Source organism: Echeneis naucrates, chromosome 1 (assembly GCF_900963305.1).
Source record: "Echeneis naucrates chromosome 1, fEcheNa1.1, whole genome shotgun sequence".
NCBI classification, from domain to species: domain Eukaryota; kingdom Metazoa; phylum Chordata; class Actinopteri; order Carangiformes; family Echeneidae; genus Echeneis; species Echeneis naucrates.
The window spans coordinates 6019377-6044198 of record NC_042511.1 but is presented as its reverse complement, the minus strand read 5'-3'; the positions used below and the strand labels follow the sequence as shown (position 1 = coordinate 6044198).

At 45.0% G+C, this 24822-nt stretch overlaps 1 protein-coding gene across 1 annotated transcript in view; it reads right to left on the bottom strand.

Annotated features, from left to right (window-relative positions):
• The window catches only part of bcl11ab (BCL11 transcription factor A b), a 33456-nt gene that overhangs the window by 6758 nt on the left and 1876 nt on the right, over positions 1 to 24822 (bottom strand). Inside the window, 1 exon segment of the mRNA XM_029509560.1 lies at positions 22983 to 23375. Within this exon segment, the coding sequence (XP_029365420.1) occupies positions 22983 to 23375 (393 nt within the window).

Here is a 24822-nt window from a genome sequence, read left to right as displayed (position 1 = left end):
AAGCTATCACAGTGTGTAACGGACATAGAGCACTGCTATCAGGAGGGAGACTGTGATCCAGGGCTCATGCAAAATGAACAAGGCCCAGTGACGCAAGGGCAGAGAGGAAGTTTCGACAGCACATATGGCCACCAGTAGGTGCCGACTCGGAATACGCACCAGTGTCTCTCACAACAGCGTTGACCAGACAACAAGTAAACAAAAGGTAAATATGTGAGGATTCGTGTGCACTTTACTTGTCCAGATTGCACTATTGTTAGGAAAAAAAAAAAAAAAAAAACCCACACACTCCAGCTCCCTCAGACAACCCCCATCTCACACACACACTGGCAGTAACCCCGTCTATCCTATCAGCTGAAGCAAAACCACAAACGCAAACAGACAAAACGGAGGCACCACGGTACTGTGATGTGCTAAGAAAAATAAAAAGTGTCATTACTTTTACCTTTCTTTTATCACTCAAACAAACCCGACATCCACCTGCTCTCTCAAACTTTCCATCCACACGCCCAAAAGATAGTAGACTTGGTTTTTTTACGTCCTTGGCCAACCCTGACAGTGGGCACAGGCTGTCCTGGTGTTACCACGCGGCTCTCACTGATATTGGTCATTTAGCTAATGGAGGAATGAGCTAACAGGATTAGCCTGAAGGCCCACCAGAAGGAGGAAGAGGAGGAAGTCAGAGAGCAAGAGACACGAGCGGACACAGTGTTTCACCGCCACTTCCCAAAGTTATCTGTCGCATGGGCTCAGGCGCACTCGCACACACCTGCAAAGTGATTATGCTAATAGCAGGTCTTTGCCAATATTCATAAGTGTTTATAGGTGTTGGAGTGAGTGCCTTGGGAAGACAGAGGGTTGTCAATACAGTACCTCTTAAGAGTGCCTCAGCTGTAACTGGCCGTTAATGTGATTACTACTCTGTTTATGTCATTAGGGTATTCACAGTCAGGGATTGGACAGGGGTGAAGGGTGAAGCAGAAGAGGAGGATGGGAAAGTAGCAAAGGCTCCCATTAGAGCTCTTTTTCAGTTTCTGATTTGATCCTCTTGTACATGACTTTCAGCTGACTTAGCTGGCAAGGCCTTGGTGAAAAAAACTTTGAGACAAACAAACAAACTATAATTATTCATCACCTTTCATATTCGGGTGTTTCGTGGGGTGACTCACCCAGAGATGCCGTGGATCTGTCTGTGGATCCATTTGCATTTGTGAATATACGTGATAGAGCAGCTGGCTGCCATTGACCTTGGTACTTTCTTCTCTATCTCACTTAGAGTGTCTGCGTTTCTCTCCCATAGTCTCACGCACACACCCACACACAGACTCATACACTCATTTCTTTGTCCTGAGCCAGACTTGTTGTGGTGAGCTGAGCCACTGGCCAGAGACAAAAGCCTTGTTTGACCAACAGTTGTCCCTGAGACAAAGCCGGATGCAGGAAATACGGTTTACTAAACAGAAAGCCAGCCAGCCAATAGAACAGGCCCAAATCCCATCCCTTTTCAAGTCCAGTGTGGACTAGGGCCTGCGATGCTGGCTGGTGTTGAAGTCACACATTACGCAATTGGGAGAAGCTAACTAACCACTAACCACTACACACATCACATGCAGAGAGAAAGAAAGAAAAAAAAAAAAAAGGAGTGAGACACAGACCGAGGCAGTGAGAAAAAGAGAGAGCTCCAAGAGCAAAAGATGAAAATCAGAGGTACGCTGGGAGGAGAAAAGCCTCGCTGGCATGGGCGAGCTAGGGGCAACAGATCTCCTGATAAAAATGCCTGGTGGTCTGTGAGGGCCTGTGCCCAGAATAAAGTAATCTGCTGGCTGCGGCTTTGTCACCAATCAGAGTTTCACACTTCTTACCTTTCCTTTCCACCTCTCCTTCTCGTGAAAGTTGATAAGAGCAACAGTGGAAGTGGGCCACTACAGAACGATTATGGACAGATGGTCCGCACACAGAGGCCATTGAATGCATGCAGTGTACACAATAGACAAATGTGCGTTTGTGTGCTTTGGAAGTGAGTGTGTTTTTCATATGCATGCGCTTTTGAGTGTTTCAATAGCCATGTGTGCTCATTGTTAGCAACTATGGTTAGTATGACTGTGTCTGTGTAAGCATACATTTGTGTGTGTGTGTGTGTGGACATTTTGTATTTTACACATTTCTCATTCATTTCAAAATTAGCAGCACTCTCCATTCTCTGACTTCGTGTCACCTTAATCCATTTGATCTTTTCTCGGTTGAACTGAATTTGAACTGACCATCCACCCATCCATCCGTCCGTCCTTCTGCCTGTCTCTCTATCTCTCCTCCTATCCATCCATTCATCCATTCCCACTAAGCCCAGCTGGACGGCTTCGTGCTTGGGTGCTGCTGGGTCCGGCAGACCTTATAATAGGCTGGGCCAGCCGTGTCTCTGATGCAGATCATTATTTGCTCTCTGCTTACCAGTGACGGTGGGAGGCCGCACTCTGTTGTTTCTCATCCGAGCTCTAATGGTACAGTGGAAAGACCTCTGGGCTTCTAAGCTTAACCAGTCTAATTAAATGGACCATTGCTTATGTAACCATCACCAGAGATTATTTATTGAGTTGGGATCCGCTTCACAGGATCAAACTGCCGTCAACAAAAGACAACGCTTAGTAGAGTAGGTATTAAATAAAGGAGTGGAATCAAAGAAACTGCAAACTGCAAAGTGTCAGTTTAAGCACACATATCCAGGTACATAAGAAGACTTAATCAAGCAGGAGTATTTTTGGACTCGGGCAATATCCCAGATGGGCAAGGAGTCTCTTCAGAGGGGAAATGTAAAAAGTGTTCTGTCAAAGAAAAGATATGTCTCAATAAACCGCGGCTTAGGAGGAGGAGAGTAGAGTAAAGTAGGCTAATGAGGAATCTAACAGAATATAATAGAATTCAATGAAATACAAAGCAATAGAGCCAAACTCGTGGATATTTTCCACCATTTTACTTTCACAATGCAGCATTCAGATGAGAGCATCTGCTGTCTGTCCTTACAAGCATCATCCCTGTTTGAAGTGCACAGACAAGATAGCCTCCGTGAGACATGAGGCCAGCAGCCTGAGCTTCACTATCTCTGCATAGCTCAGCTTTTGACAGGCTGGCATCCCTGCAGAAAGGATGGAGGGAGACCAGGGAGGTCGACTAGCTGCACATTTCTGCATAAATCTCCAGATAGATAGCATCAGGAGAGGAGAAACAGGGGAGAGAGGCAGGCAAGCAGCGAGGGATGATAAGGCCCCCAGGGCAGGGCATTCGACACTGTCAAAACTGTTTCGTCTCCGGCTATTGGACGAGTGGAGCGCGTTATGAGTCTGCATACTATTTGCCGGGACGTGATTCAGCTTCACCGGAGCATACAGGGCCCTGTATCTGACCTCCTCACCCCCCCCTCCCCTCCCCTTCAGCCTTCACAGACATGCAGGGAGATGGACAGAGCAGCACAAACACCACATGGAAAAATACTATCAGGACAATGAAGTGGGCATATTACAGGACATCTTAGAAAATACTCTGATTTTCTCTACGATATTAGTGGTGAATATTAGTATCAGACAGCTGATTGGCTTAAAATGCTGTTTCATTCGACAAGCTGTAGAGTTTTAACCAAAATGTATCAAACTCCACAGCAAACAAAAAATAATGTGACCAAAATATTGCAGCTTAAATGCCATAAAATGAAGCTTAAGCACTGACAACAGAGCTGAACCAATGTGCCGGTAGGACAGATGTAAAATCACACAAGGAATGAAGAAAAACTTCATCAGGTGACTTTAACATGCTGACGTACGGCAGGGTGGCACAGGGGGCAAAAACATGGGAACGGCTAAACTGCAGTTCAGTTTTAACCTTGCTGCCGTTTTGTTTGTTTTCACATTCATTCACGTAACTAGAAGAACGATTTCTATGGGTTTGACATTTCTTTAATAAATGTTACTTACTCCTCAAATATATGATTCTCTTCCCCCCAAAGCATCTTTGTTTCAAGTTGAAATTTACTATTTTTCTTTAAGACCGGGAACTTGACAAAAAATATAATAATAATAAATTCAAAAAAATTAATTTGATTTGTCATACAATATTTCACATTCTCAGAAAAGCAAGAAGTTTTCCTTTCTGACAAATTTTCTAATGCGGCTCATAAAACAAATCTAGAAGCTTCTGGTCTCATTCATTTGACATTTACACCCCATGGTGCTTGAGTTCCCGGTAGTTTTTTCCACTTTCCATGTATGTAATTATTTACAGGAAGGTTAACAGCTACAGTGTGAGGCAAACGCAGGACTCGCTCACACTGCTTGCACGCTAGACTTGAGCTTGAGCAACGCAACATGCACATAGACATATATACCAACGAGTACATGCATACATGATAAAAGGTAATTAGAGCTAAACATTATACATTAGTAATGAACTTATTTAAAAAAAGAGAAAAATCGGAGACACAGCCAAGCAAGTTGTAATGAACAACAGTGCTGAAAGAGTTGGGGGTAGTGTGAGAGGGAAGAGAGGAGGAAGAGTGGGCAGTGAGGGTTACACACTTCGCCTGATCTACAGGCACAGACCTGTATGCAGGGTATCTGAGCTGACACACACACACACACACATACAAGCTGGACTGAATAAACACTTCAGTGTCTCGAGGATAGTCATTGCTTCTCCCTCCTGCTCTCTGTCCCTCATGCAGCCTGTATGCTCCTTCGTCACTCCTCCTCACATCATGCCATTTCCTTAACATGCTCTGATGACAGCACTGAGCAGAGTTAAAGTGGGTCTTTCACAATCACGCACACACACATATCCACACATGGAGGCAGTAACTCCTTCATCCTTTTTCTTTTACCTATAAAACACTCTATGCTTGGCTTATAATATACAAAACACATTCCCATAGTTTCCCAAACCATTCTTTTCTGTAGCTCAACAGGCGTACACCTTTGGCCATGAAACACCTGTGTAACAATATACCTCCCATCTTCTCCGCCCACTCATTTAGTGCCAGGCGGATTTCAAAATCCATCCATCAGGCCAGTCTTTTTTTTTTCTCTCTCTCTCTCCTACCTTTTGCCTGGGTTGTAGTGTCACTGTAAAAAATATTAAATGAGATGCGCATAACATGCAAGGGAAAAAGAAGGGATGAGATGGGGAAAGATATTAAATTGTTATCTTAATCTCTGCAGGTGGAGCAATGTGTGCATCTCGGCAGTCCAGGTATGCACAGATCGGTGTTTAAATATCATATTTCCATGCTCTGGTGTTTAAGTGGCTCTTAGAAAACACAAGGTTACCACCGATGTTGACCTTAGTTGTTTGTTCCTGAACACACACACTCTCATTTGCAGTAGGCCCAGAAGCTCTCAAGCACAGGCCATCATTTAGATACCAGTGAACAAGGGCTGTTTTAAACATGCAGTTATTTTTCACCATGTCCTACCACCTCAGGGTGAGAAGACCAGGGCATGTGAGCTTGGGCCAACCATAGCAGCTCGTTATGCATATGAGCCTCAAGGCATTGTGGAGGGACATGGCACTTTAAGACAAGAGGGCCAGTGTGTTGGAGTGTCCCATGGCCTGGAGCTGTGGAGGCTGAGGGTTTAACACGCGTCCCATCTGGTGTGTGTGACTGTGCACACGGTGGTCAAGTGGTTAAAGAAGCATCAATAGCCGGACTCCTTAAATTGAGGACTATCTCAGGTCAGATGTAGCTTGTAAATCTATTTCTTGAAAAGAAATGCACAAGTAGGAAACACAGAGAGTTTTGTGCCGACCACAGAACTGAAGCATGGCTGGAAATTCTTGGAATAACTTTTTTTGATTATGTGCATATCACATATTCTCATTTCACCAAATTATATTCACTGCAGTGTCTAACTCGGGACTCTCAGAACCATGAAGCCGAAGATATGAAGTTCACTGATCATATAACAGGGACACGGCCACTAAGAGTGGGACCTCGATGCTCTGACCGACCACTCTCCACTCTTCCAACCCTCGGTTTCCTGTGCCATTATTAATTCATGGAGGAGAAAACAGTGCTGGGCCACTTCTCAACTCAGACCCTTTCCAAATACTGATTAAAATTGCAAAATGGCCTCCTGTTCTGCCCTATTTCAGCCCCTTCAAGACATCGCGACAGAAGCAGAAAGTATTGCACCAAGTGGTCAGATGCTCAGCTGTCATGTGACCGACTCCTCTGCTGCTCTTGACAATAACACTGCAGCCATTACCTTACATGTTTCTCACCAACAACCCACGCCTTATCTTAGACCAATATGCCACACAAGTGGTTTCCAAATCGCATGAGTCAAGGTTGGATTGCACATTACAGGGCACAGTGTTCTTTCCCAGTGACACATGACTGTACTGTAAATGCCATAGAAAAGACTATAGATTTAGAATGGGTTGAAGGCAGCCAGCTAATACCTACATGTAACGTTTACCATCAATAACAGTCCCTAAGATGGATGGGCCATATGCTCAGCTATGGCAGGCCACGCTCCACACTATTCTTCATCTCCGAGGCTCGCCGTACCAGATTCCTGCTCACTAATTGAAGACATGTGGGCTGATCAGCTACCATCGAAATGCGTGAGTGGTGCGTAAAATGGTGGACAAAAGGACCCAGTGCTGCCCAGAAACTAGTAAAATACAGAATCTGCATTATAGCAGTTTAACTTTATGGCACTGTAAGTCCTTGTAGGAGTCACTGGAAAATGTATTTGACAAAGATACCTGGGTCTTTTCAACTCCATCTTCTGCACACACACACACACACACACACTCACTGGCCTGTTAAAAATAAAACGCACGGACCCTTCCGCTTATTGTCCCTAGAGGTGTGTCAGGAACATGCATAGGTCCAAGCAGTAGTGAGCGTGATATTAATTAAGGTAGCCAACCTGTAGGTTCCTTTGTGCCCAGCTGTAGAGCATAAATCAGGCTTTTAACGAGGCTAGAGCCCTAAGATCTCAAACCGTGCTGGAATGCTACCTGCACAGCCATGCCAAAAATCTGTCTGGGTCTAGGGCTCCTATAGATCACTATGTTTATAAGGGGGGCTATAGCAACTTACCCCGGGAGGGAAAGAGGGAATGGCAGAGCAGAGAAGCAGAAAGGGCGGGCGGCAAAAGGGGGCCATGAGCTATTTCTATTGGGTCGTCAGGTTTAAGTAAACATGTGTGGTGTTGCTGTGGAGGTGTGTAAGTGTATATACATGCTGCACCACAACAAAGTCCTGTTTTTTATGAGGATACTCAAAAAGCAAAGGCAACTATTTGCAAAGGCAAATAATAAAACAGACAGAGCTAATGAGACAGATAAGTACTAGAGACAGGGAGGGAGCGCTGCAGTAACAGGTACAAACTTCTCCAGCAAAGGTCAAAGAATCATCAGCAAAGTATCAAAGAAAGAGAAAGAGTTCCTTTTCTTCTGCTCACATATAGTTGTTGTTACTGATTGAAACTCTGAAGGAAGCCTTAGGACCTGAGAAAGCATTCATGAGCAGGATACACGAAGAAAGCCCGTGTTCTTCTGGTGACAGAAGGATTTATTCACAGACAGCTGCAGGACATGACACACACATGAACAGACTGACGGACTGACGGACTGCCTGACTGACTGACTGGTTAAACAGCAGGCCGAGTCCATCTCCAAGACTGCCTCTTAACAGGAAGGCTCCGTGAATTCAGGCATTCCATAACAGGCAGTGGCAAGAAATTATTCAGCACACACGTAACACCAACACAAACACACACAGGTTTTTAACTCACTCGAACTTAATCACACAATTGCTGCACTTTATTTTCATATGCGTTAAATAAGCACTGCAGCACTCTCTAATGCGAAGCCTACAGTCCTGGAGAGCTTACCAGCTAACCAACCGTGCATAAATAAGTCAGTGTGGAAGTGCGGAAATTTGGATTAATGGCTGATCAGGGGATGGGTAGAGCTGGTTTTCTCAGGCTGCATTTAGCAGCACCACCTGAGATTTATGGGCCAGATGTTTGTGCTATTGCTTCTCTAACGGACTATAAAACTTCATTTATAGAAGGCAACAGTAGATTCTCGATGTAAGGTGCCGCCAACATGTAGAAATGTTGTTGGATCGATGCAAATGTCAGCTCCAAATAATTAAAGTATGTAATTAACAAACAGCTTCCGTTACTGGGAATTCGTGTACACGCCTGCATTTTCTATTTCCCTCTCTCTTTTGCTCTCTCCCTCTCTCTTTCTCGGTCTCTCGCTCATGTGTCACTTCAAGAATGACAGCCCTGACAGGAATGTAACTCCACTCAACTGCCAACATTAACTCAGGTTCTCAAGATCCACCCTGTCAATTTGAGAGGGGCTGACAACCTCAGACTGACGCAGGGGTCGAGGGGTCATTGACCCCACTGGACTGCTTGTGTTGCATTTTGAGAAGTGGACTTTGACAATTTGCACAAGGTCAAACTGTAAAAGTTCCTTATATGCTCATTCCATACATGTCCAGTTGATACAGTGGAGGCTTAGCTGCAGAAAATCCCAGGAGCAGAAAGTGCCTGAGTATGACCCAATCCAGCGGCTATCTGGTGTACCTTTGACACCGCTGTATAGATATAGAAAGGCATAAAAAGATGTTTGTTCTTAAAACGCACAGCCTTTATTCTTCTTGTGGCGTTTCCTCACCTTTGCAGAACAGTGAAGGGTAGCTGATGAAAACAGGAATTAAGGGCAGTCAAAGAGCAAGGATATTATCTGAAGAGGAAGGGGTGTAGTCGCAGGGTGTCAAGAATGGTGTAAAAAGCTGTGGAGAGGAGAAGAAGGGAAAAACAAAAGAGTGGTGGACAGCTTTACACTGCAGCACCCCATTCTAGATTACATTAGTGGCAGCTGCTTCCTTTGTGCGGTTTTATGGCCTGGCCCCAAGAAAAAGCTGCTAAAATTTCATTTAATCTTCTGCAGAAACTCAAGTGTCTGTCAGCCACTCAAACAAGGGGCCTAAAAGCACTACGCTCTCAGATAACGGAGGCGAAAAACACTAATAATATCTCTCTCTATGACCATACAGGCAGACATTTTGTGTAACCAAAGAGGGGTTGCCTGTGCCGCCGGTGCATGGGAAACTGGCCCGCTCTTGTAGACCAGGGGCAGGCCTTTAATGGCCAGTGAGGGAGCCAGACAACGCCCCCCACCCCCCCCCCCCCCCCCCCCCCCCACGCCCACCTCCCCTTTTTATCTCCACCTCCTGTTCATCCTTCCAAGTCATTAGCTTATGTTAATCACTAAAACTACCAAGACTGACCCCCAATTTCATTTAGTATGCCACTACACTTAACAGCAGATGACAACGCAGCTGCTACAACCGATTTATTAAGGTAAAATAACTGTAAGGCCGAGCCTATATTTTGGGCTCATTTGCATTAGATTTACATTCAGTGTGTTATCAGACAGAATCCAATCCTGATTTAATTCCTCATTTTTTTTTTAAGCGCTCAAAACATGCTTTGTTTAACTGCCTGACGAAACCAGCCAGCTGATTTTTGCCAAAAACTTCAATCTATAAAATGGTCCAAAGTCTTAAAGGACCTAAAGCACAAGTTAAAAATGAGCTACAAATGGCCAAGCAATGGACATGTCCACATTATCCCTTCAAAACAAATGCTATATCTCAATTGCCTAGCCGATGTCCAGCTCCCACACAACCAGATACTCAAATGTAAACACAAAAAAATCCTCACAACACTTTGTTGCCGGTGTTAGCTTGACACAGGAATTGAGTCTTGACAGCAGCACTAACTGACAGAAAGCAGCAGCAGACGCGGCGGTTAGGGGCAGCTTCCTTCCTGGGCTTTGGGCTCACAAAGCAACATGTCCACATAAGTCCATATACAATTTGAAGGAGGGGAGAGAAAAGGGTACAGGAAAACGAACTCGGCAGAGACCGAGGCAAAGCAGGTTATAGCAGCCCGTTCGGACAGAACTGCCCTCTTTCTGTTCCAATGGAGCAGATCACAAAAATTCCCACATAGCATTAAAATGAATGTAAAGTATGATACCCTGACCCCGTCTGTTGAGTTAATGACATGTGATTGCAGATTCGACTTTTATTACATGATGTTACTGCTGCACAAAGCCCTGTGGCAGTAAGGGATTGAATATCACCACAAAAGCTTAGCTTCATTTAGGATAAATACTAGAAGCAGTGGAAACAGGTAGCTGGGCTGTTTAAAATTAAAATAAATAAATAAAAATCTGGCACTTCTAGAGGCCACCAATTCACACATTGAATGTTTATGTTTGCTTGTTTATGTTTATTTGATCTGTTCATGAAATAATAATAGAGAAAAATAATAATTAAAATGGAGTCTCCTGGTAGCCTCACTGTGGCAATCAGACTCAGACTCCAGTCTTTCTGCTGCCGGCTGAAGTTTGATATTTAAAGAACAAATATAAAAGTGGTATCATCCCCTTCACCTAACTCACCGAGAAAGCAAATCAGCATTTTTCCCAAAATGTTTAACTATTCCCATAATCTTCACCACCTCCAGTGGCACTCATTTTAATCACAGTGTCATTAGGATGTGGCCTGCAAAGAAATTGAACATCAATGTTTTTTTTTTTCTAATGGTTTAACATATAAGACAATGGATATCTGCCTTCATCCATCCCATGTGAAACAGTGTTTACCAAAAAAAAAAAAAACACACCTAAAAGAAGAAAGAAAGAAAGAAAAGGGCAAAGCAAGAAAGATACACCAATGAGTGCTAATGAAGACATAGCAAGCTAGAGAGGGGAGAAGGCGGAAGAGATGGGCGAGGGCAAATTAACCTTTTTAATTGGAGAGTAGCGGCCCTCTTTGGACCCTGCATTTGGATCCAGAGTGCTGACAGATGATGAGAGGGAAATGGCAGGCCGATTACAGGCAATCTGGCCCTGCAGCTTGGCAGACCACAGCAGTACCAGAGCCTGGGGAGAACAGGGCACGTCCAGCATGGAAAGCATTCCCTGCCAGACCACTTGCTGGCAGGGAAGGGCTTGCCTCAATAAAGGTATAAATAGAGAATAGTTATCTTGGCACTTTGAACTACAGGGTAAAGGGTTGTCATAAGGGAGTCTGGTTTCCCGTCTGATAACAAAACACTACCTGTTCAAGAAAAAGGAGAAGGGCTTTGCTTTAATGAAAGAGAGAGAGAGAACCCGTTTGACAGGTATAAGGGGGGGGGGGCAGGGAGCGAGGCGTGAGGGCGAGGACACGCACACTGAGAAATTCACACATCATTTGGGTTAACATGATATGTACTCATGCGCGCACCCATTTTCAAAACCAACCCATCTGCCCCGGTGTTCAGTGAGGAAAGACATCATAGAGGATGACTTCCTGTCTGTCTCTGTGTCTGGATGTGAGAGCCATGTTTATGTCTGGGGATACAAGAAAAACAAACATCAAGGTCAGAGAAGCTGGATTCTGTCCAAGCGATAGATAGCCATTTCTTAACAGGGCTGCAGGCCTGTTTTAACGCACAGCCCCAGGAGGACACCAGGATTTAGACAGAACCCTTAGGCGGGATATCATGTTGAATATCAGGGCCCTTTACACCCTTGGAGCAGTTTTTCAAGCTGCAGATGTTTTCGCCTGACATCTCAAAGACACTTGTAAGTGAACAGCATGAAAGATGTCACAGTAAAAAAATCTCATCAATCTCATCTGAAATACAACTTACATATGATCACACAATTCTTCTTTTAAATATGCTCCCCGTCGACTTCTTCAGTCTATCCAGAAGACAGTCCATGTAAATATAATCCTGCCACCTACTCTTTAAGTGTGACCCCATTAAACAGATGTGCGTGGAAATTTCAACAGTAGGTCAACTTGACTAAGACAAATAATCAGAGGTCCTTCCACACTTCCTAACCCCCACCCTTCTTCTTTCTCCCTCTGCTCCTTTCCTGTTTCTATATATCTTTGTCCCGTTATCGGCCCTGCATTATGTTTTCTAATGCTACACTAAGACACTGGCAACATGGCAGGACACACTGTGTTGCTTTCATTTGTTAAGCGTTCTTCACTTACACGTATACACAATAACAAACACACGGCATCTTCATCCCTCAACATCCTCTGCCTTCATCTCATGTGAACACACTCACTTGCAAATTTTTCCCTCACTCTCTCTTTCTCTCTCACACATACACACACACACACACACACACACACACCAGACACATGGCCGAAGAGAGCAGACTACCATCTGGGAGTAGTGACCGGCTTTGTCTGGAAAGCGGGGGGGGGGGGGGGGTGAAAACGCCAACACGACCCCCCTTCAACACGCACACTCACACACATAAACTATACGCACAACCCTTGCAATGGCCCCCATCACCCTCCCTATCCAACTGCTCTAAGTGTGAGAGCTCTTCTCATGCAATCTGTGCATATACATATGCAAATTTGCAGGGGGGCATTATAAAAACAGCCATCATCACACACTCACACACACACAGAAGGGAGATATTTAGTTGGCTTAGTTGGCCAAGCAAGAGTTCTGGAAAAAAAAAAAGATAAAAACAAGTTTCTGAGAAATGGAGTAAAAGCTGGGAGGCTGGAAAAATGGAGGGGGGGGACCATCTTTATAAATAACAAATTAATGTGAGCATGTGTGAGATACATGCAAATGAAATTGCATGCATTTACATGGGGACACACATGAACACATACACACACACACAGGCATGCAAACATACATTATCCATGTTTGGCCTGCAGCATGCATGGGATGAATTCATACATAAAAACTCACTCACTCAATTGACACAGGATGTAACACAAGTGTCACAAAACATCCAATGTCGCAGCCGACCAAGCACAGAGCATGGTCCTAGTTCCAGCATACAAACTGAGATGGCTTTTCTACAGTCAGCATACACCTATGCTGAATTTTATAGAATAGTAGAAGCTTAACAATATCAACATAACTGACACAGGATAAATCAAGTTCTATGTGGCTGCACTTGAACTTTAAATCATTTGTCATAATCAGAAGCCAGAAGGCGCTAGGTAAGGCTGGAAAAAAGAGTGATATATATATATATAAACATGAACTGCCAAAGAGGAATGCAATATATATATATATATATATATAAATTGCACTCCTCTTTGGCAGTTCATGTTTGCCTCGGCTACGTTAATATTTTCTGTCCCTTTAGATCTTTTTCAAGGATTTTTATTTGATATTCTTTGCAAAATTGCTCAGTATTAAAGTCAGTCACAGGGAGAGTATAATCAAAATGATAGACAAATGATAGCTGAGCCCTGAAGGAGGACTCAAATTAGTAAATCCTACAGTCATACAGCTATAAACTTGCAGCGCCTTGACTTCCTTAGATGTTCGTGATGTGACTGAGTTTTCCGATCTGCCATCTTGAGACAGGGTTTATGTGCGAGCTGAAAGCATTTGAAGTGCAATCGTGAGCAGCCTGCTCTCAGAACTGAAGGGACACATCCAAGTCGTAATTAGGTGAGGAGCTGCGTACATATTTTATAGTGTTCACAGGCGCAGATGCATTCAAAGAAGTGATTCTGTATGTGTACATATATGAAATATGGATTTATTGATATATATGTTTTATATATATGTATAAAACTATATGCATGTTAGAGTTGACACGGACAGAAGGTGTCTTGTTCGCATGACACAAGAGTCCATTTTCCATTTTGTACAGCTTCCATATCAAATTCTCTCTCCCACTTTTCACCTCTCTCGTGTTTGTTGTAATGTTTTCAGTACACAATAGGTGCGGCGATGTTAAGCTCATGTTGCCCCATCAAGAGGAAAACACCAACAACTACTGAACACTTTTCCCTCCTCTTCCCACCCTGTTTACGGCCAGACCCATTCGTCTCTCACTTTGTTCCCACGCTCCCTCCCTTCTTTATTCTCTCCTCTGCATTGTCCTGCGCCCTCAGGTTAGAGGTTCTGTCTGTTTCCTCCTCTAAAGCCTGGAACTGCAGAGACAGGCCAGAGAGAGAGAGAGAGAGAAGGGAGCAAGAGAAGGGCCAGGCTACAAGGCCTGTCCGTCTGCCTCCTTCGGCCGAGCGGGATAACCGGTCTGAACTGGTTCTGACATAGGTGAACCAGAGACGTGTCTTCTTTCGCCTCTGGACAAAAAAGAACCAGGGTGGCATTCCATCCATGGTCAGCAGGTACCAAGGAAGTATCCATCCGTGTGTGTGTGTGTGTGTGTGTGTGTGTGTGTGTGTGTGTGTGTGTGCGTATGGTGTGCCCGCCTCCTAAGACCTTTGTGGCCTGGACCATTGCCAAGTTCATCTGTTAATGGACAGCTACTCGGAGAGCTGCCCCATCCCCCTCTCTCCCTCCACTCTGTGTCTCCAGCAGTCGACCCCCCCTTAACCTCCCCAACCCCCAGCCAGGCCTGCCCAGATACAAACCCTCACTCTCCCTCCTCCTCCACTCCCTTTCTCCCCCTTCCCCTGAAAGCTATATCATTCCCTTTCTCCTCCTCCTCACTGCCCCCCAACACCCAGTGCTTCTCCTATTCAAGATAAACAGAGTGCTTCAAGTTCAGGGGACACCCTGGGACCCTTTAACAAAGCCATCTATCATGTTGTCTGCCTGAGACTCCTTTGGCCATAGTGGGCTCTACTGCTGCAGCTACATCTCTCTCTCTCTCCCCCTCAGTTGGTGTGTGTGTGTGTGTGAGCGTGAACACACACAGGCTGGACATAGACCAACCAGCCAGCCTGCAAACCATGACTAGCTACTTGCTCTAGCCGATCTGGGGCTGGACAATCTCCCCATTGTGTTTGTGGCCCCCCCTGGCCCCTTCAGGACCAGAGCAAAGACAGACCCACCCCCCTACCCCTAACCCCATCCTCCTCCTCATCTTTTGCCAATGCGACCCCCCCCCCCCCCCGCCCCCCCCCATTTAAAACGAAACAAACTCGAGGCACGAAGGCACGCCACAGCGAAGAACAGCATGCGCACATAGGCCACTTTCTCTCCACACCTCGGAGATGGACTCCGCTGACCCCTCTCCCATTCCCCTCAAGTCAAACTGAGGGACGATTAACCAAACTGTCAACATCTTAATAGTCTGGGAATAAGAGACTGACAGTAGGCCTAGGAGCTGTGTGTGTAAACACAACGGCGATTAAAAACAGGACACAAGAGAGAGGAACAGAGAAAGAGAACGAAAAGGAAGAAGCCCCATTCACACAAAGATGCTGCAACATTTATGGATTCAATTGTCCTGGTAGCAGAGTTTTCGGCATTCAAGCGTAGGGCTAGGTCTTGCTTCCGTACATGGAAATACTCTGCATAACACTGCAGCAGAAAGTGTGAAAATAAGGACTCCAGAGAGGAAGAGCGTCGTGAATTGCCACACAGACTTACTAAATGATTCATGTCAAAACTTACACCCAGCTGAATCAAATACAGAGAGGCATCAATTCAGCTTTATGGTCATGTTGAAGGCTGTGATTTGAAATATGATTTGTTACAGTGGAGGCTGTTTCTAATATTTAGCCCTGTCTGTTTGCATCCATCACAGTATGTTCAGCGTATTTTTGCATAGCTGCAGTTTCTCACAGATTGGGTCTTACTCAAAATTAAGTCTGTGTTGATCTTTTGGCAGGATTTCAGGCATCACAACGCACCTTCTGTATGAAGGTTTGTTGTGCGCTACTTAAGCAAGGGAATATTTCATTGAATTAAACACACTGCAATTTAAATATCTTGTGTGGTTGATGTTGATGACTTTGTACTTTGTACTTTCTGCTGTAAGAAATCACGCTACGCCCCCTTACACGACAAAACGACCCCAGCTCCTGTTTCCACATAACCCTGACAGGGATTATTACACATGGAGCATTTAAAAGTTAAGGTGCAGAAAGGCCAGAGAAAGAGTGAGTGATGATCTGATCAACTGTGGCTGACTAACTCTTGACTCCTGGCATGGGTTATGGACAAGCAATAGGTCACACAAGCATACACTCACAAACACACACACATACATGCACATGTCCACCTCTCTTCCTCCTCTTCCCCTTCACTCCCTCTTTCATGCCACTTTCTGACAAACAGCCAAAGCCACAGCCCCAAAAGTCCAGCAGCTGCTGTCCTCTCTTGCCTTCCATAGAGTGGGAGCAGCCTGCCGGTTTTAGAGCGCTAAATTATCCATTAGATGTTATCAAGTTGTAGCAGGGTGATGCCATTCTGCTAGGAGCCATCAATCTTTCATAAGTCCAAGGCACGGCGTGGATTGGGATGCGCTACCAGTCCCGCAGCGCCGCCCCCCACTCCCTGCACACCACCCACCCTATCCAGCTCAAACGAAATGCACGCAAACCTGGACATGTACACGCAGAGAGGCGGACACAGGAAACAAATACACAGGCTGACGTAAATGCAGCCAGGTACACGCTCTTGCACTCAAGATTTGCAGAAGCACTCTGGATGGAGCTTGTTTAGGGAACATTAAGTTCAACATTTCTTTCCTTGTGTCTTTCTTCCCCTCTTTCCTTCCTAAACACAGCTAACATTTTGAGCCAAGCCTCAAAATTTATGTTACCTAAACTGTGTCTCCATGCCCTCACACTAGTTTCGCTCGCATGCTCTCCCTTTTTTCTTCTCCTTCTCCCCCCTCCCTCCCTCCCTTCGCTTCTTACCGTGGCCTGGCAGGCAGGCAGGGCAGACATGTTCAGAATGTGCTCCGGTAATGGGCTAATCAAAAATGCAAAACAATTGGCAATTACCGCGCAGGGCCCTAATGGTCATTAGAATTTACAACAAGGTAATGAACTGAGAGTCAGCTCAGTCCATGCATATTCATAAAGCAATCAGGCCTTTGAAGATTAAAGAAGCGCTTCAAATTTAAATGAGGGCGCCAGCATGTTATCAGTGAGATTCAGCCTGCAAAAGTAAAGGGTGCCTGGGACAGGAGTATGCATTTATGAGTATGTGTGTGCGTATGATGAGGGTTGGGGGTCAGTTTGGGAGTGGAGGTGTAAGTATGTGTGTGTTTGTGAGTGAGTGGATGTGTGTGTGTGTGTGTGTGTGTGTGTGCGTGTCAGTCTCACTGCTGTGCCAAATCATGCCTGCATGCATTTTGTGCAAAGCAGACTGCTGCACACCGAATCCAGCATTAGGTCTAAAGTGCTTCTAATAACCAAATTAACACTCTTAAAAATGAATGAAGGCCCGATCTTCCAATCATCATTTATAAGACATGGGATTTGAATCTAAGATCAAATATACAGTTAACTTGCGCTATTAGAAGGCAATGAGCTTTTGAATGCAACCCCCCCCCCGAGGAATACAGCAACCTATTAGTAAATTTTTATGAAAATGCTCCGCCGCAGACATGGTTTGCATGCACATGCTAAAGCAGCCTAAGTCTCTCTTACACACACACACAAACAAAGGCTGTGAGTTTTCACAAGTGTAGCGTCAGACACAGGGCCCCTCTCTGTGCCATATCTCTCTGGTGGAGATAAGTCTGGCGAGACACAGCTGTAGACGACCACCCACCAACATACAAAAGGTACAAATACACTTGCACACGCCCACATACAGGCCGAGCCCCGCAACGGGTCCTGCAGTGGGACAGATAGTGGAGGAAGAAACACTTGTGAGACAGATAGTGACCAGGAGCAGTGGGTTCGGGCTAAGATGAGGCCCTAGGCTGTGTGGTTCGCCCATGGCCTCAGCATTATCATCATGGGTGTGAGGAAGACAAAGCAACAGCCCTGCAATACCACATCTATAAACACTACAGTCGTAAAATGAACACAAGAGGTTGAGGTGACATACGAAGTAGTGACACAGGTTGTGATAACAGGATACTGGATAATAAAACTTGGAGCAGTTTCACTCAGTGAGATAGAGCAGGACATAAAGGACAAAATGGAGAAGGTTTTTTTTTAGAGAATGAAAATTAAATAGTTAAAATCTCTCTTCCTATTCTCACCCTAAACTAACCTGCCTTCCTAAAATACCTCTTTTTGCTCTGATCCACCACTTCCTGAGTTACAGCTGTATCAAAGACACCTTTTCTTCTCTGTTTCTGTTCTGTCTAAAAATAAAGTCATTAACCTGCAGGTGGTGAAGCCGGCGGCTGGCGTGACAGGCCCTGACGCTGTCAGATGACCCCTGACCCTGTGATGTGACTGCCTGCCACGCTATTGACAGGACAGAGGCAGGACACGCTTATTTCTGAGGTTACTTTTTTATCCCGCGTGACGCTGGTGTGGACAAACAAGGTTGTTTCTGTTGTATAGCTTTGCTTGACAGTAGGTAGAGGGGATAGAAAGAGGCAGTTTGTGTGTGTGTGTATGTCTCCCGATTTGCTCTTCAGCCAAATCTACGAGAGTGAGAATGAGGTCTAGAGTGGATGCTGGAAGCCTTTAAGAGGTGTAGACACGCTAATGTAGCCAAAACTTAGAGTTTCCAGTCCCTCGAGACAAACTACTGGAGTGATGTGTGGAGAGAAAGTGTGAGTGAGAAAGAGAGAGAGACAGAGATAAAGAGGGGAAAGCGCAGAGTGAGAACTGTAGGGAGGGGGGCGGTTATTGGAGGGGGCCAAAATAAGGATCATATGTTTCTGACAAATCTCATCAACTCACAACACATCATGGGGCCTCTGCCACAACACATTTATTACAGACAAAACTGTTTCACAGGAGGGGGGCTTGCACTGTACGTGTGTGACCGTCTGGACGCGTGTGCGTGTGTGCGCACAGGGTGCGTTGTTGTGTTCGTATAACAGGTGTGTGTACGTTTGTGGGTAATTGCATACATTTGCTTGAATATCTTTTGCTTATGTATGTATGTTAGCGTTTGTGCATGTGTCCACATGTGTGTGTGAGTGTGTGTGTGTATGTGTGCATACTTCAACTAGCCTCCACCTGAATGGCCTGAGGCTGTTGTACTGGGGTTGTTAGAAGACAAACAGAGACACAGGAAGCCCAAGCTAGGAGCCCTGGGGACAGCACACACACACACACACACACACCCAGAAACCCACAGCCTCCTGCATGCCTGCCCTTAAGTACACAGACTCCCGCTGTCAGTCACACACATAGCCACCGTCTCACCGTCCTGCTTCCTAAACCCACAAAACATCATTTTAACGCACAGGTATGCCTCCTCTACCTCCCTCCTGCGCACACATATTGAGGCCCAGCCCGTCCCTCAGGCCCGGAGTTCTGTGCCAAGTCTGCCCTGGCATGGTCCACAGAGGGGTGTCCTCAGGCGAGGCTTGCCAAGTCAAAGACCCTTTCATGTTCAGCCTGCACGCCCAGGGTAGTAAAGCCTTAACAAACAGCCCGATACACTCTTTTTCTCCCACGCACACACACACACACACACACACAGAAAGCTATAAACAGCTTAAGTGGTTAAAACCCACACTCATATACACACATATGCACACATATCCACATACATTAGTTTAACACTGCATCCACACTCGAGATGTAAACATCCGGTAGACCTCAGCACTTGAATGCAGCCAAGGCCACTAACACTCAACCCAGCAACAAAGGCTGATGAATCTCCTCGGACAACATTTGTGGGTGTTTAGAGCTTGGCTTCAGAATACAAAAATGTCCTCTATGAAAAATTCATCCGAAAAAAACATTCCTGTTCACCTTCATTAAAACGTAGTGGAGCCCACAGCCAAAAATAGGACTGATTTTATCAGAGCCCGGAGCAGCTGTAGGATCAAATTAGAGTCAGTTTTTACAGACAATGGAGTTTATGTTGAAAATATTAGCCGGTATCCAATAATTACAACAGCATGCATCTGTGCCTTTTCAGTGTCAATTAAAGTGATCACCGAAACAAAGGCACACGCCACATGTGAACTTGCACAGCGACCCATATGCACGCACGGATATGGTGGACACAGGAAAAAAGACATCACAACCAAAGGAGCCCCGACACACACACACACACACACACACACACTCTTCATGTACAGCCCAGCCCCCCAGTTCTGCCTGACAGATACCCAGTGTGTATATGTGTGCTTATGAAGGGGGAGGTTGGGGAGATGGAGGGGGCTGGTGGTTTGGAGAAAAGTGGCACAGTGCCAATTTTGAGCCTGCTAAATACCTTTGTCTCCATAACACACAGGGACAAACAGGAGAGGCAAGCTGCTGCAAGAAGACGCACTACAGCCACAGAGAGGTGTTACAACAAAATGCCACTCAGATGCAAGAATGTTTTCCCTCTCATAGAGAGAAAAAGAGGGGGAAAGGTGGCTGCCATAATTAACTCAGTATCGATTCAGAGTCCAGGTTACAAAGGAGGCAGAACGCTGGAAAAAGGCAGAAGTGTGAGATGGTGGTCGATTTACACAGCTAGAATGGCCTCATTAGCGCACACAGCGATACAAGCGAGGATGCAAAAGGTGCTAATGCTGAGATGGATAAATACAGGTCACATTAATGCAGAAATAGGAGTATGAGAATGTGATAACACACTCGTAGAGTGTTGCAACAAGGAACAGTTTGTAGATATACTAATTGTTGTGTGTAAGACATAAAGGAGCCTTTTCACAGTAGTGTGATTGTGCATCTTAAATCAGACCAAACAAATATGACAACAGTTGCATTTAGTCTGTGTATAAATAATGGATGTAAATGTAAATAAAAGCCATGAATCTACTACACCGCTGTGCCTCTTTATTGGTAATTATATCCCACGGAATAAATTCACTTTAACACTACACTGCAGTCACATAGTTGGTGTGAGAAACTGTCATCTGCTCTTTTTCTGGGCCATCCATAATCTGGAGACAAGCTACGGTGTCCCTATGCATATCTTAAATTGTTTATCATGCAAATGATGGCACGCAGGCTGCTCTGCCCTCTTGTAACGGCCCACAGCTCCAGACTGCAGACCCCAACCCCAGCTGCAGCCATGAGACTCTCAGACGGCCTCAGCTGTCCTGTAGACGGAGACAGAGAGGCAAAGCTTCATCTCCAGCACTGGGTGTTTTAAAGACAACTGCCCCCCCGCCCCCCCTCACAGTACAACCATCCCGTGTGTCAACTCCCAGTAAATCTAGAAGCGTCTTCCCTATATTGAACCAAAAGCCTCTGCCTGTTTAAGCCCATCGCCATACTGAGATCTATCTGTGTCGAGTGACATTTCAGCAGAAGGGTGAGGAGCAAAGGGGTCACATTCATTTGAGTGTATGCGGCACAGAAGCATACACTAAATCTCATAACATGTAATACACTCCAGTGGAATGAACTGGACATGAAGCCAGTATGGCACAGATACAGCGTGTGTGAGGACAGTATGTATTGAGATGCCTTAGCTCAGTGTCAGCCTCTAACTGAGCATGGTGAGAGAACATGGCAGCTAGCATATGGAGTATGAGGTGGCGCGCTGGCACTGCCAGTCTGGATCCATCAATCAGATGGTGGGGGGGAAATACGGGGGGCTGACTTTCATGCCAATGTGACTGATGTGTGGTCTGTGCCATGCAGTGGCTGTATCATTCTTTGACCCCAAATCTCTTGCTGGTTTATCCTTTTCCTCTTCTGCAGTGCTGACCGCACACACTCACCTCACGCAATCAAATGAGGCGTCACAACAGGAAACGGCCTCGCTCTTCATACTCACCACATTGATCCAGTCATTTGAATCTTGACTGTTACACAATGTGCAGAGACATGGGTCCTATAAATAAAGCTCTGCTCACAATGCTAGTGACCTTATGATATCATGTGAACTCCACTGCACGATCAACTAAATGAGCAAAGAAAAACATGGTCAAACAGCTGACAGGGCCAAGAGGCATGTCGAATGTGTCACATGTGCGTGTGTGCGTGTGTGCACAGATGTTTAACAAACTGCACACTAATGAACAGTGGTCACTCTGTATGGAGGAGGGCTAACTAACTAACAACAGATAACAGCGGTCCCTTTACAATGCCATCTGCAAAGCTGAAGCGCTGATGAATGCAGTACAGTGGTGTCTATTGTTAAGTGCTGCTCTGCATGCGTTTAGGCTGAATTGGCTTCAAATTAAATCACAACTGCCCAGACAATCAGCCCAATCTGATATCATGATACCAGATCTTCTCTAAGAAATGAATAAACATTCAAATAGGCTGGTCAAAATCATTCCCCCACTTTATAAAGCCAGTCATGAGGGACTTATGCTTGTTTGCACAATGACTCGTGTTTTCACTACAGCTTCACTTAGCCCCGGTGGACAGCCACCAACCCGAACAGCTGCCTTAAGAAGTCCTTAATTACTCAAATCAAGAAAAAAACACTGACAATTAGTGGCTGTAGGGTTCCTCAAATAAACGCTTCTGCCTTGATAGATCAGCATAATTACATTCTTTTCTATCTCTTTTTAATTTTAGCATCACAGTGAGCCTTTGCAGGCGCATATTTGAGGGAGAGGGAGATATGACAGTGTAATAAGCCAGGGAGGGATGGAGATACATCTCTCACCACCACATGAGAGAGACTGTGGAGGCCACAGGATCTAAGCACATCTGTGATGCAGCAGCAGACCAAAAAAAATTTCTTTTTTTACCCTTTCTCTCTTTCATAATCTGCATCTTTGTCTGTCTCTGTGTGTGTGTGTCTTTTTCACTGTCCGCAAATGTTTCCATTCCTCACAATCATTTGCTGGGATGGCTTGCCTTTATGTGGCTTCATGGCTCAGCTGAGCAAGATTCACAGCTCCTAAATGCAGCGGCCCATATTTCACACTCTGGTTATGCAGATTGGAGACATCAGACTATCTGAGTTTGGAAATCTGAGAGAACAACGGTAAACTGTTCTTGTTTGAAGAGAAGAAACTCTCTAAGAACCATGGGAGTGTGACCCACTCCTCCCATCTTCAGACCTAAGACTCCCCACATTTTTTTTTCTTGCTCATTTGCTTTCTCTTGCATGACGGCCATTTTAAGCTGCCTGTGTGTTTACCTGTGATATTCTCCAGCTTGGGGATTATTCCTTGCAACGGTGCAGATAAACAATCCTCATCCTGCGGCGACACCTGAACAGCCACCTCCACCGGGTGACACACTCTCCTCAGGTGCTGATGGTGGGTCCGCGAGTGTGAGGAGGAAGTGGAGAGGGGGGATGCAAGAGGGGAGGACGGTGGCCTGTCCAGAGGTTTGTCCATACAGAGGCTCCCGTGGCACTGCCTCCGCTTGTGTTCAATGAACAGCAGGATGTCAGCCAGGGGAAAGCGTGAGTGGCACTGGCCACAGGTCAGCAGGTCCTGGTCCCCTTTTAGGTGATCGCCCTGAGCGTCTCCCAGCCTGGGGGAGTCCTGAGAGTCCTCTTCCGGTAGAGCACCTGACAGTGGCTCAGCTGAATGGAAAGGCAACAAGGAGAATGTGAGACAAGGCACACACAGAGGTAGTGATTCTGCAGTGCTTATAAACGGCAATATTTGTAGAGATGTACAGGAATAAGGAAAGGTCATAAAATATGTATATTATGTTTATAAGAAAGGAAATAAGAAAAAAACAGCTTCGATAAGGACTGACATGTTCAGCTTGCAGGCAGCAGCCAAATGATTAAGTTGCTTGACCCTCTTTATTGTGCTGCCAATCTCGCTTTTTTAATGAACCTAACACCTCTGAGAATCAAAAAATAGATTCTAATTTGAGTTCAAGATGATTGGACCCCATTTCGTTAAAAGTGCTGGGATCTCGTGAACCAAGGTTAGACATTGAGGGGTTGGATGTGGAGTAGGTCCCTGAAGTACCGACAGAGAGAGAGAGAGAGAGAGAGAGAGAGAGAGAGAGAGAGAAAAAAGAGAGAGGGAGAGAGAGAAAGAGAAGAGAGAAAGAGAGCATTTTAAAAGAAGTAATCTAGCCACACGGTAAACGACACTGGGTGCCCCGACTGGGATGTTGAGATAAGATGTGATGAATTCTTGCCGCTGGTTCAACCTTTAATTCCATGTCGGGTCAGACGGGAAGGTGGTGAGGGACTACGCAAGATAGGCCATGTTACTTGCATGTTCAACTGCATTTAAGATGAGCGAATTTGCCCCTATTTTACTGGAGCTTATCTTAACCAGCTTATGCCATGGACATGGGCGAGGTGTGTGAGGGTGGGTTAGGTGGAAAGATTTTCTTCAAACCAAATAATCTCATTTTAATGCCAAGCAAGAGTGACACGCATAACTTTGAAAACTAAAATATAATCTTTTCTTCAGACATCTTACTGTGCCAGAATTTAAAGTAGTTTAGGCCAAGGTTTCCCACTGGGACACGGGGGTAGGTCTGTTCCACAATCAGGAAAATCATTAGGCCCCTTCTTTTGTTTTTTTGGACTATTATAACTTCCCATGGATCAATAATTTCAGCCAACTCAGTCAAAGAAAAGTGGAAAAACTGAGGATTTTTCCTCCTTTCAAATGAATAAAAAAATAAATAAATAAAGGAAGCATCAAGCATGTAAAACACACTAACTGCCTTCCTACGTGTATAAATTTATAAAAGGACGGCACGCTGGCGCAAAAATAAAATGATGTAGCGAGACCACGTAGTCTGAAGTATTCTGCTGTTCAAATTTATAATGTGAATATATCAAATTATAATTATAATAATTATGCCAAACTAAGGGGAAAAAAAAGCTAAATCAGTTTCAGAGGCAAAAACACTGGTTAGTCGAAAAACATTTCCAAGAGTAACAAAAAGGTTGTTTTTTTTTGTTTGTTTGTTTTTTGTTTGGTTTTTTGTTGTTGTTGTTGTTGTTAATGTTTGTTTGTTTGGGTTTTTTTTTTTTTATGACTGATTTTTGGGAA